The sequence below is a fragment of the Cetorhinus maximus genome, chromosome 11 (genome assembly GCF_964194155.1).
Source record: "Cetorhinus maximus chromosome 11, sCetMax3.hap1.1, whole genome shotgun sequence".
Taxonomy (NCBI): Eukaryota; Metazoa; Chordata; class Chondrichthyes; order Lamniformes; family Cetorhinidae; genus Cetorhinus; species Cetorhinus maximus.
In genome coordinates, this window is record NC_135889.1 from 24,471,182 (window position 1) to 24,487,696 (window position 16,515).

Below are 16,515 nucleotides of genomic sequence, written 5' to 3' on the forward strand. Positions count from 1 at the left end.
ATCAATTCCATTATATGTTTCTTACACCTTTTGCAATTATCTCTCCACATGAAATTGTAAGCTTAAAGAAAATAGACACAAATGCAACATTTAAGAATGTAGCAATAGAGCCATTAATCCAGCAGAATGAAGGCAACCCCAGATAGATAAATCAAGTCCCCTATACTCAGTCTGGCAGAAAGCTTTTGGTTTCCAGTATAGATAAAACTTAAGCAACATTATCTAGAGAAAAAAAATGAAAAACCTAACTTCTAACCCAAAGTGAAATATCAAGTTGCATGAATGGTAACTTCTACCAAATCCTGGACATGGCTATCCTGTTCGAGTGAACAGCTACCATACCGGAAGATCCACTCAACATATTAATTGGGTTAAAAACTGGCATGGTGAAAAGATATCGAGGAACCAAGTAGGGAACAGGCTATTTTGGATCTAGTATTGTGCATTGAAAAAGGGTTAATTAATAACCTTGTGGTAAGGGGGGGTTCTCTAGGGAACAGTCTTAAATCTGAAGGAAACATACTACATAGGGTGTGAGAGACAAGCTGACTAAGGTAGATTGGGAAAATAGGTTAGTTCATTTTCTATAGCCTTCAAAGTGCTCCTACTTATGTTCACAATCATGGCACATGAATAGACTTGCCTCGGGAATAATTGTCATCTACGTACTTAGAAATGCACCAATATGTTGCAGAACAGTTTAAAACAATTTAGGTGCATAGAAACATGGTCAACTGGACTTCACTTGCAATTACAATGCCAGAAATGTAAGTGATGCAACAAAAGTACCACCTTGTGTAAACATAGAAAAAATAGGAGTAGGCCATTCGGCCCTTCGAGCCTGCTCCGCCATTCATCATGATCATGGCTGATCATCCAAATCAATAGCCTGCTCCTGCTTTCTCCCCTTTTGCCCAAAGAGCAATATCTAACTCCTTCTTGAAAACATACAATATTTTGGCCTCAACTACTTTCTGTGGTAGTGAATTCCACAGGCTCACCGCTCTCTGGGTGGAGAAATTTCTCCTCACCTCAGTCCTAAATGGTCTACCCGTTTCCTCAGACTATGACCCCTGGTTCTGGACTCCCCCACTATCAGGAACATCCTACCTGCATCTACCCTGTCTAGTCCTGTTAGAATTTTATACATTTCTATGAGATCCCCCCTCATTCTTCTGAACTCCAACAAATATAATCCTAACTGACTCAATCTCTCCTCTTATGTCAGTCCTGCCATCCCAGGAATCAGTCTGGTAAACCTTCATGGCACTCCCTCTATAGCAAGAACATCCTTTCTCAGATAAGGAGACCAAAACTGCACACAATATTCCAGGTGTGGTCTCACCAAGGCCCTGTATAATTGCAAGACATCCCTGCTCCTGCACTCGAATCCTCTGGCTATGAAGGCCAACATACCATTTGACGCCTTTACCACCTGCTGCACCTGCATGCTTACCTTCAGCGACTGGTATATGAGGACACCCCTCTCTCAATTTATAGCCAGCCATTCAGATAATAACCTGCCTTCCTGTTTTTGCTACCAAAGTAGATAACCTCACATTTATCCACATTATACTGTAATTTTACACGCTAATCTCTAATGAGGAACTTTGTTGAAAGCCTTCTGAAAGTCCAATAAACCACATCCACTGGTTCCCCCCATCAACTCTACTAGTTACTTCCTCGAAAAATTCCAGTAGATTTGTCAAGCATGATTTCCCTTTCGTGTGTACTCACCACAAATTAATTTCAAAAATGCAGCACTCCCATTTGGTTGCTAAGTCAGATATTTATGGCTACATAAATAAATAGCAAAAAGATTGCAGATGCTGAAATCAAATAAAAACAGAACATGCTAGAAACACATGTGAAGAGAATAGACAAGTTAACATTTTAGTTAAGAACCATTGTCAGCCAGGAAGACATTACAGACAGACAGCATTAAAAAATAAGGGGAAGAAATACACACAAGAATAACTCTTCCTTCCCCCTTCTCTTTGTTCTTTTTAAATGTTCATCCGTTTCCAATAGTTTCAGCTTCACATTTACTGTTACATAACCGTCAAAAGGTCTTCACGCTGAACAGTCAGAATATCCCTTCCATGTTGTACAATTAAAGTAGCACGTTTTACAACAAAACTGAATCATGCACATAGAATCCTGCTGACAAACAAAATTGTTGAATTTTCAGTTAAATTAGTTGGCAGGATTATTTTTATGTTGACAATTCCACAATACCATGATCACTAAGCAAGATTTCATCACAATAAGTCAGATTACAAAAAGCATGGTAACTTATTTATTTGCTAAACTCAATCATATTGTGATTTCCTCCCAATTAACCTTTACAGTGATAATAATAAAAATGGTGTGTCTAGTGAGAAATCACTACATCTGTGAAAGGTTACGATTCTTTGCAATGGTACCTGAAATGCATGAAAACACTTTAACACTTACAAACTGAACATTTCGTTCATTACAAATATGGACTGCAGTATTCTAAGTTTATTTAACATGTTGGTACCAGTGCATGAGTGGAAGATAAAAGAGCACACTTATAATTCACATCAAATTACTTCTCTCAAACATCACCTGTGGCAATCTGTAACCACTGCTTTGAATAGCTTGCAATCAGCAGACTTAACACTCTTGCAAGCTGCTTGTTCTTGCATAATTGTGCCACAGTTAGCAATGACGATCCAAGAACAGCAAGTGCAGGGTGCAATTTATAGTCAGAGATACTAGAATGGATATGCAAGTGGTGAATAAATTTGAGAAAATGGATCAGCACATACATACTTGCATATTTAGAATTCCATGTCCACTCTCAGACATTATATTTGTTTTGAGAGCACAGGTGGGAGCATCTGCTTTCTCAAAACATGAAGGAGACTCTGTTCAAGTGCCTAAGAAATTCAAATGAGCACCTGAATATTTTTTAAACCTTACTTGCAGCCACACTGCAGTTAACATTAAGCTCAAAAATGCAAAACAGCTTTCCTGAAAGGGCCTCTGCTAGATCCAGGACTTGACTCTGGAGTAATGTTGCCATTTCAAGTTGATTGCAAGTGCTAATAACTACATCCTTGGTGTACATGTTACTTGTTTAAATACCAGCTCAAAAAAGCCTTTCAATTCTTGCCGCTTCAAAACAATTTTTAGCCAACCATTTTCTGATCCACTGGGAGTTACACTAACCAATTTTTCTCAGCTCCTTATCACCACCATAGAGCACACTTAGAATATTTTGGGATAAACTATATTTCTAAAAGTACTCCATTATGCAAATATTAAAAGCTGATTACAATATTTAATAGAGCCATTAATACAACGAATCAACAATCTGTAGTCCATAAAATTTTTTCACACACAGTGTATATTCTTTGTGTGCTCTGTAAACCATTTGCCATTGTGTCGAAGTGACCCAATTTACAAGAGTAAATCTGGGTCACTTACTGGGGAATTTGTAAAAGAAAAATTAGAAAAAGGCTGAACAATGCACATGCTTCTTTTGCAAGTTGCACCTAATCCACCCGGCTGGAATTGATGATTAAAAAGATGACAACAGTAAGAATTCTACTTACAATGGCATATTCCTCTTCAATGAAACCTCTTCGCTATCTGAATCCTCATCTGTGCTACTGACAGTTGCATCGGAATCCACATTTTCTTCTATGCGTGAAAGCAGTGCTTTTGAAAAACACATATATTCATAGAGTTCAGAGTTGATGGGATTTGGAACGAATCCAGACTGCACGCTATCACCGTGTTTTACTCCAGCAAAAATGGCAGACTCGGTTTTTGAACTGGCGATTTTGTTAATTTCTGTCTGCCTTTGGTGCTGGGATTCTATTAATTCTTGAATTTTGCACTGAACATGATGCTCAACATGCTTAGCTTGTATTAGCTGCAAACGCTTTCTAAGTTGGCTGGCCTTTTTAGCTAGCTCTTGTTGTCTGCCAAGACACTCACACAGCTGAGTATCCATTTCAGTTTCCCTTGTACTTGTGAAATTACTGAGTTTTTCTGGTTTTCTCTGCTGGGCCGATTGCCTGGCACTATGCAACAAATTTCTGATCTGAATGGCATCCTCTGCTGGTACAGTATCCCAAGTTTTGTCTGCTTTGGTTGATTTCAATTCTGCTTTTTGATTTGAAGTTATGCTACCAGGAGTGTTGAGGCTCACTGAAACTGAATTACAAGCCAATTTCATCTCACAAGCAGCGGTTAACACGCCCATACACTTCAAAGAGCTGTTTTTCTGGGAGCTTAAGTCTTTCATACCATTTTTATTACTCCTAAGCTCTGCTTCAGGTACATACATTTTGCTAGCATTAGAAGCAGATGTTTGCTTAGTCCTATCACAGGGTAATTCTTTCTTGGCAAGAATGACAGAGTTTTTGCTAAACAATTTATTCTTACTATTAAGATTACATTTTAAAGACAGTATGTCTAGTAGAGAATTAGCACTGGTTAACAGGGTTGTATTGTTTGGGATTGAAGAATGCACAATTGCAGGTCCATAAGGTACATGTTTCAAATCAGTTGCATCACTTCCAAGCCCATGTGCTGCAAATGGATACGCAAGTTGAGACCAAGCAGATTGTGTGTCACATTCCCCATTTAGCTTCTGTTCTGTAGACGTGTCTTCCTCATCCATAAATGTGTCAGGTTCAATGGAACTGGAAGGTAAGGAAGACGACGACAGCTGGAATCCATGTCCCTCTGTGGCCGTTTCAGTGAGAGCAGGAGCCATTGTAGCCATACAGTGTTGCCCCAACAGCCCTACCGCTATAAAAATGTTGTCCCTTGGGAAGAAAATGAAAAAAAAACTCAACTGCACAGCAAAATATTTGAAGCCCTCAGCTGACATAAGCCAATGGTACATTCAGACTTTACTAACATGCTTCTAAAACTGCTCTCTATAAACCTCGAACCGGTCAACATAAATATCTCAGGTATACAAAATTAACTTCAAAGACACCATTTTGTTAAACCAGTTTAAATGCCTGGCTATCTATTATATTTGCTTATTATTGAAATTTTAAACACATCTTTTGCAAACGTCCAAGTGTTCCCAAATGTCACAAAGATATACCAGTGAAAGAAAAGTGACATGCATAGCACATGTACGAAATGATTGCCCAAGGACAGGCATCTTCTGCAGAAGCAACGATGTGATCAAAGAGAATTCTATTTCACAATGTAGAAAACTGAACAATGCTGGTCTGCCATTAATTTCAAATCATCTGCTTCAATGGAATTCATCTATGAGCCTAAAGGCAGCCACTCATTTGACAATGGGGAAGGAAAATCATTACTGGCTGAGCATCAAGCTACGCTCAAAAAGCAAGAAAGTTGCTGGGGATAGGTAACTCTGGAACAGTGGACAAATCAGTCTAAAAAGTCAAGCCGTGGAACTTTTTTTTGGAAATCAAGCAGCTATTCCGTGACCTGGGAATGACCAAAACCCAAAATAACAGGACTCTTACCAGTTTGCAAATTCAATCTGATTATAGAGCTGACTGATTATTGAGTATTTAGACTCTTATTTTTAAAAAATTGTTCACGGGGTGTGGGTATCGTTGTCTGGGCCAGCATTTATTGCCCTTCCTTAATTGCCCATGAGAAGCCGGTGGTGAGCTGCCTTCTTGAACCACTGCAGCCCATGTGTTGTAGGTACACCCAGTGCTGTTAGGAAGGGAGTTCCAGGATTTTGACCCAGCAATAGCGATGGAACGGCGATATAGTTCCAAGTCAGGATGGCGTGCAGCTTGGAGATGGTGATGTTTCCATGCATCCACTGCCTTTGTCTGTCTTGATGGCAGAGGTTGCAGGTTTGGAAGGTGCTGTTGAAGCACCCTTTGTGAGTTGCTGCAGTGCATCTTGTAGATGGTACACACTGCTTCCACTGTGTGTTGGTGGTGGAGGGAGTGAATGTTTAAGGTGGTGGATGGGGTGCTAATCAACTGGGTTGCTTCATCCTGGATGGAGCTGAGCTTCTTGTGTTGTTGGAGCTGCACTCGTCCAGGCGAGTGAAGAGTATTCCATCACTTTCCTGACTTGTGCCTTGTGGACAGGCTTTGGAGAGTCAGGAGATGAGTTACCCACCGCAGGATTCCTAGCCCCTGACCTGCTCTTGTAGCCACAGTATTTACATGGCTAGTCCAGTTCAGTTTCTAGTCAATGGTAACCCACAGGTTAAAGTTCAAATGCACACACTATGTGAATAGAAGTATTGCGATCATTTCATAAAGCTCTGGTTAGGCCAGGATTAGAGTATTGCGTCCAGTTCTGGTAACTGCACAATTAAATATTGTTATACTAAATACTGGGAAAACTGAGACCATTGTTTTCAGTCCTGAGCTCCATCCCTCCATGTGGGAGTTGGTGGGCTTGCAATGAATAACTTGCTGTCATGCCCACATTTCTATCCTCGGCCTGCTACAATATTCCAGTGAAGCCCAATGCAAACTGGAGGAACAGCACCACGTCTTCCGGTTAGGCACTTTACAGCCTTCCAGACTTAACTCTCTCCCCCATTTTGGTATTTTTTCATCAATTCGCTCCCCTCACAAGGGCCAGTCTATAATTTGTTCTTATGTTTTGCTTTCAGAGAGCACTGGCCCTTGTTCTGCAATTAACCGCATTCTGTTTTTTGGCCTTTATGCCACTATTAACACCTGCCTTAATCTTTTATGCTGCCATTACCACTCCCTTTGACTTGTGTCCATGAAATCTTTGTCAATTGTCTATTTTGCTCCACCTCCCCTCTCCTCAACAGTATAAAACCCATCACATTTCTACCTCTCAGCTCTGAAGAAGAGCCATACGGACTCAAAATATTAACTCTTTCTCTCTCCACAGATGCTGCCAGTACTGCTGAGTTTTTCCAGCATTTTCTGTTTTTATTTCAGATTTCCAGCATCCTCATTGGATAGAAATTTATATGGCTGGTCCAGTTCAGCTTCTGGTCAATGGTAACCCCCAGGATGTTGATAGTGGAAGATTCAGTGACAGTAATGCCACTGAATGTCAAGGGGCAATGGTTAGATTCTCTCTTGTTGGAGATGGTCATTGCCTGACATTTGTGGCATGAATGTTATTTGCCACTTGTCAGCCCAAGCCTGGATATTGCCCAGGTCTTGCTGCACTCACTGCTTCAGCATCTGAGGAATCGTTAATGTGCACCAATCATCCCCACTTCTGACCTTATGATGGAGGGGAACAGCTGAGGACACTACCCTGAGGAACTCCTGTAGTGATATCCTAAAACTGAGATGATTGACCTTCAACAACCACAACCTTTGTGCTGGGTATGACTCCAACCAGCGGAGAGTTATCCCAATTCCCACTGAATCCAGTTTTGCTAGGGCTCATTGATGCCACACTTGGTCAAATGCTGCCTTGGTGTCAAAGGTAGTCGCTCTCACCTTACCTCTTGAGATCAGTTTTTTTGTCCATGTTTGGACCAAGGCTGTAATGAGGTCAGCAACCAAATGGCCCTGGCAGACCCGAATTGAGCATCAGTGAGCGGGTTATTTTTGAATAAGTGCCTCTTGATAGCACTGTCAGCAACACTTACAATCACTTTACTGATGATCAAGAGTAGACTGATGGGATGGTAATTGGCCAGGTTGGATTTGGCCTGCTTTTTGTGTACACAAATTGCCCGGCCAATTTTCCACAATGCCAGGTAGATGTCAGTGTTGTAGCTGTACTAAAACAACTTGGCGAGGGGCGTGGCAAGTTCTGGAGCACAAGACTTCTATTGTCGGAATGTTGTCAGGACCCACAGACTTTGCAGTATCCAGTGCCTACAGCTGTTTCTTGATATCACATGGAGTGAATCGAATTGGCTGAAGACTGGCACCTGAGATGCTGGGACCTCCAGAGGAGGCAGAGATGGATCATCTACTCGGGATTTCTGGCCTAAGATGGTTGCGAATGCTTCAGCCTTCTCTTTTGCACCGATGTGCTGGGCTCCCCTGCCACAGAGGATGGGGATAATTATGGAGCCTCCACCTCTAGTGAGTTGTTAATTGTCCACCACCATTCACGATTAGATGTGGCAGGACTGCAGAGCTTGGATCTGATCCATTGGTTAATGGATCGCTTAGCTCCATCTATCAAATGCTGCTTCCACTGTTTGACACGCCAATAGTCCTGAGTTGTAGCTTCATCAGGTTGACACCTCATTTTTGATATGCCTAGAGCTGCTCCTGGCATGCCCTCCTGCACTCTTCATTGAACCAGAGTTGATTCTCAAAATAGAGTGTGGGGATATGCCAGGCTATGAGGTTACAGATTGTAGTTATGTACAATTCTGCTGCTGCTGATGGCTCACAACACATCATGGATGCCCAGTTTTGAGTTTGAAATCTATCCCATTTGGTAGTGCCACACAACATAATGCAGGGTATCCTCAAATGTGAAGATGGGACTTTGTCTCCACAAGGACTGTGCGGTGGTTACTCCTACTAATACCATCTTGGACAGATACATCTACGGCAGATAGATTGGTGAGGGTGAGGTCAAGTAGGTTTCTTCCTTTTATTGGTTCCCTCACCACCTGCCCGACAACTTGTGAATGTGGAACTGAGCCACAGACTATGCAACATCTCCTGCAATGTCTATCGCTAGAGGAACCCTGCACTGTCGCAGATCTTGCCGAATTCAACAACAAGGCGCAAAAATGTGTCCAGTTCTGGCTGGGCCACGAAAAGACTGTCCGTGGACACAATAAGACCACCTGCTGCAGACCCAGTCTAGCAGCTATGTCCTTTAGGACTCGGCCAGTTCAGTCAGTCTTGGTGATGGGCATTGAAGTCCCCCATCTAGAGTACATTATGCGCCTTGTTACCCTCAGTGCTTCATCCAAGTGGTGTTTAACATGGAGGAGTACTGATTCATCAGCTGAGTAGTAGGTGATAGCCAGCAGGAGGTTTCCTTGCCCATGTTTGACCTGATGCCATGAGATTTCATGGGGTCCACAGTCGATTGTTGAGAACTCCCCGGGCAACTCCCTCCCAACTATATACCACTGTATCTGCTGGGTCTGTCCTGTCAGGGGAACAGGACGTACCCAGGGATGGCAATGGTGGTGTCTGGGACAATGTCTGTAAAGTATGATTCCATGAATATGACTATGTCAGGCTGTTGCTTGACTTCTGTGGGACAGATCTCCCAATTTTGGCACAAGCACCCAGATGTTCGTAAGGAGGACTTTGCAAGGTCGATGGGGCTGGGTGTGCTGCTGTCATTTCCAGTGCCTAGGTCAATGCCGAGTGGTCCGAGCAGCCTCATTCTTTTTAGACGTCATTGCGGTTATATAAAAGTGAGTGACTCGCTAGGCCATTTCAGAGGGCATTAAAGAGCCAAACACATTGCTCTGGATCTGCAATCACATGTAGGGCAGAGCAGAGAAGGACAGCAGATATCATTCCCTATAAGACATTAGTAAACCAGATGGTGTCTTATGACAATCGACAATGGTTTTGTGGTCACCAGAAGCTTTATTTTAAAAATAATTCCAGATTTACTAACTGAATTTAAATTCCACCATTTGAACTTGTGTCCCCAGAGAATCAGCCTGGGCATCTGGATTATTCTTGCATATGCCTTTAGCATTCCCATTACACACACACACACTCTTGCACATGCCTTTAGCATTCCCATTACACACACACACTCTTGCACATGCCTTTAGCATTCCCATTACACACACACACACTCTTGCACATGCCTTTAGCATTCCCATTACACACACACACACACTCTTGCACATGCCTTTAGCATTCCCATTACACACACACACACTCTTGCACATGCCTTTAGCATTCCCATTACACACACACACACTCTTGCACATGCCTTTAGCATTCCCATTACACACACACACACTCTTGCACATGCCTTTAGCATTCCCATTACACACACACACTCTTGCACATGCCTTTAGCATTCCCATTACACACACACTCTTGCACATGCCTTTAGCATTCCCATTACACACACACACTCTTGCACATGCCTTTAGCATTCCCATTACACACACACACACTCTTGCACATGCCTTTAGCATTCCCATTACACACACACACACTCTTGCACATGCCTTTAGCATTCCCATTACACACACACACACTCTTGCACATGCCTTTAGCATTCCCATTACACACACACTCTTGCACATGCCTTTAGCATTCCCATTACACACACACACATTCTTACATATGCCTTTAGCATTCCATTACACACACACACACATATTCTTGCATATGCCTTTAGCATTCCATTACACACACACTCTTGCACATGCCTTCAGCATTCCCATTACATACGCGCACACACCCCAGTGAAATCACAGCTCAGGATATTGTAATATGAGCTAGTTATGTCATGAAAGTGAACAGATCAAGTATATAACTAAAGCACACCAGGAGAGTTATATAATTCCAAATATACTAGCAATTTTGGTCCACCAGGGCTGCCACTGGAAATTAGGGGGAGGGTGATAAGGCAGAGGTCATGGTACATGTTGGTACCAATGACATAGGTAGAAAGAGGGATGAGGTCTTGCATCAAAAATTCAGGGAGTTAGGCAGTAGGCTAAAAAGCAAGACCTCTCGGATTGTAATCTCTGGATTACTCCCAGTGCCACGTGCAAGCAAACTCAGAAATAGGAGAATAGTGCAGATGACTTAAGAGTTGGTGCAGGGTTTTAGATTCCTGGATCACTGGGACCGTTTCTGGGGAAAGTGGGACCTGCACAAGCGGGACGGTCTACATCTGAACCAGAGCGGGACTAACATCCTTACGGGCAGGTTTGCTAGTGCTGTTGGGAGAAGTTTAAACTAATTCGACAGGGGGAGGGGACGCAATGTTAGAAGAATAGGTACACATCATAATACAGTAAAACAATCAAGTCAGAGGGAGTACAGCTGCATTAAGCTTCAAGGGAGTAAGGCAAGGCTGGATGGCCTTTACTTTAATGCCAGGAGTATTACAGGCAAAACGGATGAGTTAAGGGTGAGGATTGACACGTGGAATTGTGATATAGCAGCCATCACTGAGACGTGGTTGAGGGAAGGGCAGGATTGGCAGCTCAACATTCCGGGATATGGAATCTTCAGGCGAGACAGGGGAGGGGGTAAAAGAGGAGGAGTCAGTTACTGCAGTAAGGAGAGATGATATCTTGGAGGGGGCATCAAATGAAGCTTTGTGGGTAGAGCTTAGAAATAAAACAGGGGCAGCCACATTGTTAGGTATTTATTATTGACCCCCAGGTAGTCAGCAGGAAATTGAGGAGCAAATATGTTCACAATTTGTGGAGGTGTGTAAAAACAATAACAATAGGGTAATTATATTAGGCGATTTCAACTTTCCCAACATTAATTGGGATAGACAGTGTTAAGGGCTCGGATGGAGTGGATTTCTTGAAATGAGTACAGGACAACTTTTTAGGACAATATGTAGACGGTCCAACAAGGGACGGCACAGTCTGGACCTAATTCTGGGGAATGAAGCCAGACCGGTGGCTGAGGAGGTGGTGGACGAGCATTTTAGTGATAGTGACCACAACATGGTACAGTTTAAGTTTATTAAGGATAAAGAAATAGGCAAGTTGCAAAAAAATGCTTTGGATTGGGGGAGAGTGGATTTTAGTAAAATAATGCAGGATCTGGCCAAGGTAGGCTGGGAACTGATACTGGTGGGGAAATCTACAAAGGAGCAGTGGGGGGTGTTCAAAAAGGAAATGGGGAGGGTACAGGCTCAATATGTTCCCTCTAGGGTGATAGGAAGGAGTAACAAGCCCAGAGAACCATGGATGACCAGAGATATCCAGGTTACGATGAGAAGGAAAAGAGGCTTTTAGCAGGTACAATGGAAGCAAATCTGCAGAGGCATTAGGGGAGTAGAGAAAATGCAGGGTGGAACTTAAGAAAGCAATTAGGAGAGCAAAGAGGGGATATGAGAAAGCTCTGACTGGTAAAAGTAGGGAAAATCCCAAGATATTCTATAAGTATATCAATGGGAAGAGGATAACCAGGGAAAGAGTAGGGCCCATAAGGGACCAAGGGGGCAATCGATGGATGGAGCCAGAGGACATCGCTATCTGACTGAATACTTCACATCCATCTTCACCCAAGAGAATGAGGATGAAGGCATCGAACTCGGGGAGAGAGACTGCGAAGTTCTTAAGAAAATTAATATAGGGAGTGATAAGGTATTGGAGATGTTGGCAGGCTTAAAAGTGGACAAATCTCCAGGTCTGGATGATTTGTGTCCCAGACTGCTGAGGGAGGCAAGGGAGAAGATCGCAGGGGTTCTGACCCAAATTTTTAATTCCTCTCTGGCCACGGGGGAGGTGCCAGAGGACTGGAGAACAGCTAATGTGGTTCCGCTATTCAAGAAGGGTTGTAGAGATGAGCCAGGGAACTACAGGCCAGTGAGTCTCATATCAGTGGTCGGGAAACTATTGGAGGAAGTTCTGAAGGAGAGCATCTATCTCCACTTGGAGGGGCAAGGTTTGATCAGGGATAGTCAGCATGGCTTTGTCAGAGGGAGGTCATGCCTAACATATTTGATTGAATTTTTTGAGGTGGTGACCAGGTGTGTAGATGGGGGTAGTGCAGTTGATGTAGTTTATATGGATTTCAGCAAAGCCTTTGACAAGGTCCCACATGGGAGGCTTATAAAGGTGGCAAATGTGCATGGGATACAGGGTAATTTGATAAGGTGGATTCAAAATTGGCTTAGTTGTAGGAGACAGAGGGTGATGACAGAAGGATGCTTTAGTGACTGGAAGCCAGTGTCCAGTGGCGTACCACAGGGATCTGTGCTGGGTCCCCTATTATTTGTCATTTATAGAAACGACATAGATGACTATGTGAGGGATAGGATTAGTAAGTTTGCGAATGACACAAAGATTGGTCGGGTGGTTAACAGTGAGGTTGAGTGTCTTGCGCTACAGGAAGATATAGACTGGATGGTCAAATGGGCAGATAAGTGGCAGTTGGAATTTAACCCCGAAAAGTGTGTGGTGGTACACTTTGGAAGGAGTAATTTGACAAGGAAGTAGTCAATGAACGGCATGACACTAGGAAGTTCTGAGGAACAAAGGCGTGTGTCCATAGATCTCGGAAGGCAGAAGGGCATGTTAGTGGGGTGGTGAAAAAGGCATATGGGTCATGACTTTATCAATCGAGGCATAGATTACAAAAGTAGGGAGGTCATGTTGGAGTTGTATAGGACCTTCGTGAGGCCACAGCTGGAGTACTGTGTCCAGTTCTGGTTGCCACATTATAGGAAAGATGTGATTGCACTGGAGGGGGTGCAGAGGAGATTCACCAGGATGTTGCCTGGGATGAAACATTTAAGTTATGAAGAGAGGTCGGATAGACTTGGGTTGTTTTCATTGGAGCAGAGAGAAGATTGAGGGGCGTCCTAATTGAGGTGTACAAGATTATGAGGGGCATGGACAGGGTGGATAGGGAGCAGCTGTTCCCCTTAGTTGAAGGTTCAGTCACGAGGGGGCATAAGTTCAAGGTGAGGGGCAGGAGGTTTCGGGGGAGGACGTGAGGAATAACTTTTTTTTACCCAGAGGGTGGTGACGGTCTGGAATGCACTGCTTGGGAGGGTGGTGGAGGCAGGTTGCCTCACATCCTTTAAAAAGTACCTGGATGAGCACTTGGCACATCATACCATTCAAAGCTTTGGGCCAAATGCTGGTAAATGGGATTAGGTAGGTAGGTCAGGTGTTTCTCACATGTCGGTGCAGACTCAATGAGCCAAAAGGCCTCTTCTGCACTGTGATTCTGATTATACAGCCCTCCCACTAGCAGACTAATACTATTTCCCAAGATTGGCATTTTATCGTGTCAATCATTGCAAAGTTAAAGTGACGCAGGGAGACAGACAATGTGAATTCTCCAATTTATTTTTTTTAAAATAGCACCCTGAAGGTGCGATACAGCCCTCAAGGACATCACTGCAGAAGTTCCTCCGGGTAGTATCCTCGGCCCAGCCATCTTCAGCTGCTTCATCAATGACCTTCCCTTTATCATAAGATCACTAGTGGGGGTGTTCGCTTATGATTGCAGTGTTCAGCACCATTTGTGACTCCTCAGATACTGAAACAGTCTGTGCCCATACGCAAGACCAAAACAATATCCAGGCTTGGGCTGACAAGTGGCAAGTAACACTCATGCCAGGCAATGACCATCCCCAACAAGAGACAATCTAACCATGTCCCCTTAACATTCAAGGGCATTACCATCACTGAATCCCCACTATCACATCCTGGGGGGAGGGTTACCATTGACCAGAAACTGAACCGAACCAGCCATATAAATAAAAGCAAAATACTGCGGATGCTGAAAATCTGAAATAAAAACAGAAAATGCTGGAAAATCTCAGCAGGTCTGACAGCATCTATGGAGAGGGAGACAGAGTTAATATTCTGAGTCCACATGGCTCTTCTTCAGAGTTGAGAGGTAGAAATGTGATGGGTTTTATACTGTTGAAGAGAGGAGGTGCAGCAAAATAGGCCAGATATAGGTGGGAGCTCAGGAGAGATTTGACAAAGATGTCATGGACACAAGTCAAAGGGTGTCATAATGACAGCATGAAAGACTAAGGCAAGTGTTAATAGTGGCATAAAGGCCAGATAGCAGAATGTGTTAATAACAGAACAAGGGTCAGTGCTCTCTGAAAGCAAAACATAAGTTATAGCCCTTGTCGGGGGAGAGAGTTGGGAAAAAATATCAAAATAAGGGAGAGAGTTCATGGTCTGAAGTTGTTGAACTGAATGTTAAGTCCAGAAGGCTGTAAAGTGGCCTAATTGGAAGATGAGGTGCTATTCCTCCAGTTTGCATTGGACTTTACTGGAACATTGTAGCAGGCCGAGGATAGAAACGTGGACGTGACAGCAAGTTATTCATTACAAGCCCACTGACTCCCTCGACTACACCTCCTCATACCCTGCTTCCTACAAGGACTCCATTCTCCCAGTTTTTCCACCTCCATCGTATCTTGCTACCTTCCACAATGGCGCTTCTGACATGGCCTCCTTTCTCCTGAGGCGAGGTTTTACCCATCCTGCCCCACTGTGGTTGACAGGGCCTCAACCATATCTGACCCATCTCCTGCACTTCTGCCCTCATGCCTTCCCCTCCCTCCCAGAACCATGATAGGGTGAAAAGTGAGGACGAGGAACACTATCAGCCTCCACATTTAAAGGATCATCCTCTGCCATTTCTGCCAACTCCAGCATGACGCCACCACCAAACAGATCTTGCCCTCACCCCCCACCCACAGTCCACATTCCCTCCATGACATCTTGGTCTACTCCTCCATCACCCCCAACACATTGCCTTTTCCCACTGCACCTCCATCACCCACAACTGCCCCTTTACCTTCTCCCTTTTCACCGTCCAAGGCCCCAAACATTCTTTCCAGGTGAAGCAGCAAGTTGCTTGCACTTCTTCCAGTTTGATCTACTACATTCACTGCTCACAATGCAGTAAACCCTACACAGACGACTAAACGCAGCCTCGTGACTGCTTAGCACAACACTTTTGCTCAGTCCGCAAGAATGACCCTGAATTTCCAGTTGCTTCCCATTTCAATTCACCATCTTGCTCTCATGCTCACGTTTCAGTCCTCGGCCTGCTGTAATGTTCCAGTGAAGCCCAATGCAAACTGGAGGAACAGCAACACTTCTCCTGATTTAGGCACTTTACAGCCTTCTAGACTCACCACTGAGTTCAACAACTTCAGACATTGAACTCTGCCCTCCCTCCATTTTGATATTTTTCCCCAACCCCCTTGCCCTCCATTTTGATATTTTTCCCCAACACCCTCCCCCCAAAGGGCCACCACTGGCACACAGTGGCAGCAGTGTGTACCATCTACAAGATGCACTGCAGCAACTCACCAAAGCTCCTTCAACGGCACCTTCCAACCTGTGAACTCTACCACCTAGAAGGACAAGTGTAGCAGATGCATGGGAGCACCACCACCTGGAAGTTCCCCTCCAAGCCACTCACCATCCTGATTTAGAAATATATTGCCGTTCCTTCACTGTCACTGAGTCAAAATCCTGTAAGTCCCTCCCAAACAGCGCTGTAACTCTTTCGAGTTACCAACAGTCACAGATTGTAACTCTTTCGAGTACATTCACAGTTCTTGGTTTCCAGGAGTGGGACATGAACCCACAACCTTCTGATTCAAAGGCGAGGGTGCTATGAACTGAGCCACAGCTGACACCTCCAAACAGCGCTGTAACTCTTTCAAGTTATCAATAGATCGCATGTAACTCTTTCGAGTACATTCACAGTTCTTGGTTTCCGGGAGTGGGACATGAACCCACAACCTTCTGACTCAAAGGCGAGGGTGCTATGAACTGAGCCACAGCTGATACCTCCAAACAGCGCTGTAACTCTTTCAAGTTATCAACAGATCGCATGTAACTCTTTCGAGTACATTCACAGTTCTTGGTTTCCAGGAGTG

At 43.8% G+C, this 16,515-nt stretch overlaps 1 protein-coding gene across 2 annotated transcripts in view; it reads right to left on the bottom strand.

Annotated features, from left to right (window-relative positions):
* Window positions 1–3,584: 3,584 nt before the first annotated feature.
* acadl (acyl-CoA dehydrogenase long chain) overlaps window positions 3,585–16,515 on the bottom strand; it is a 146,036-nt gene continuing 133,105 nt past the window's right edge. The window contains exon 13 of one of the 2 annotated variants that reach the window (XM_078551657.1): window positions 3,585–4,808. In XM_078551657.1, the coding sequence (XP_078407783.1) occupies window positions 4,792–4,808 (17 nt within the window). In that variant the 3' untranslated portion in view covers window positions 3,585–4,791. The remainder of the gene's footprint in view (window positions 4,809–16,515) is intronic. The other variant, XM_078551658.1, reaches the window with a different exon arrangement.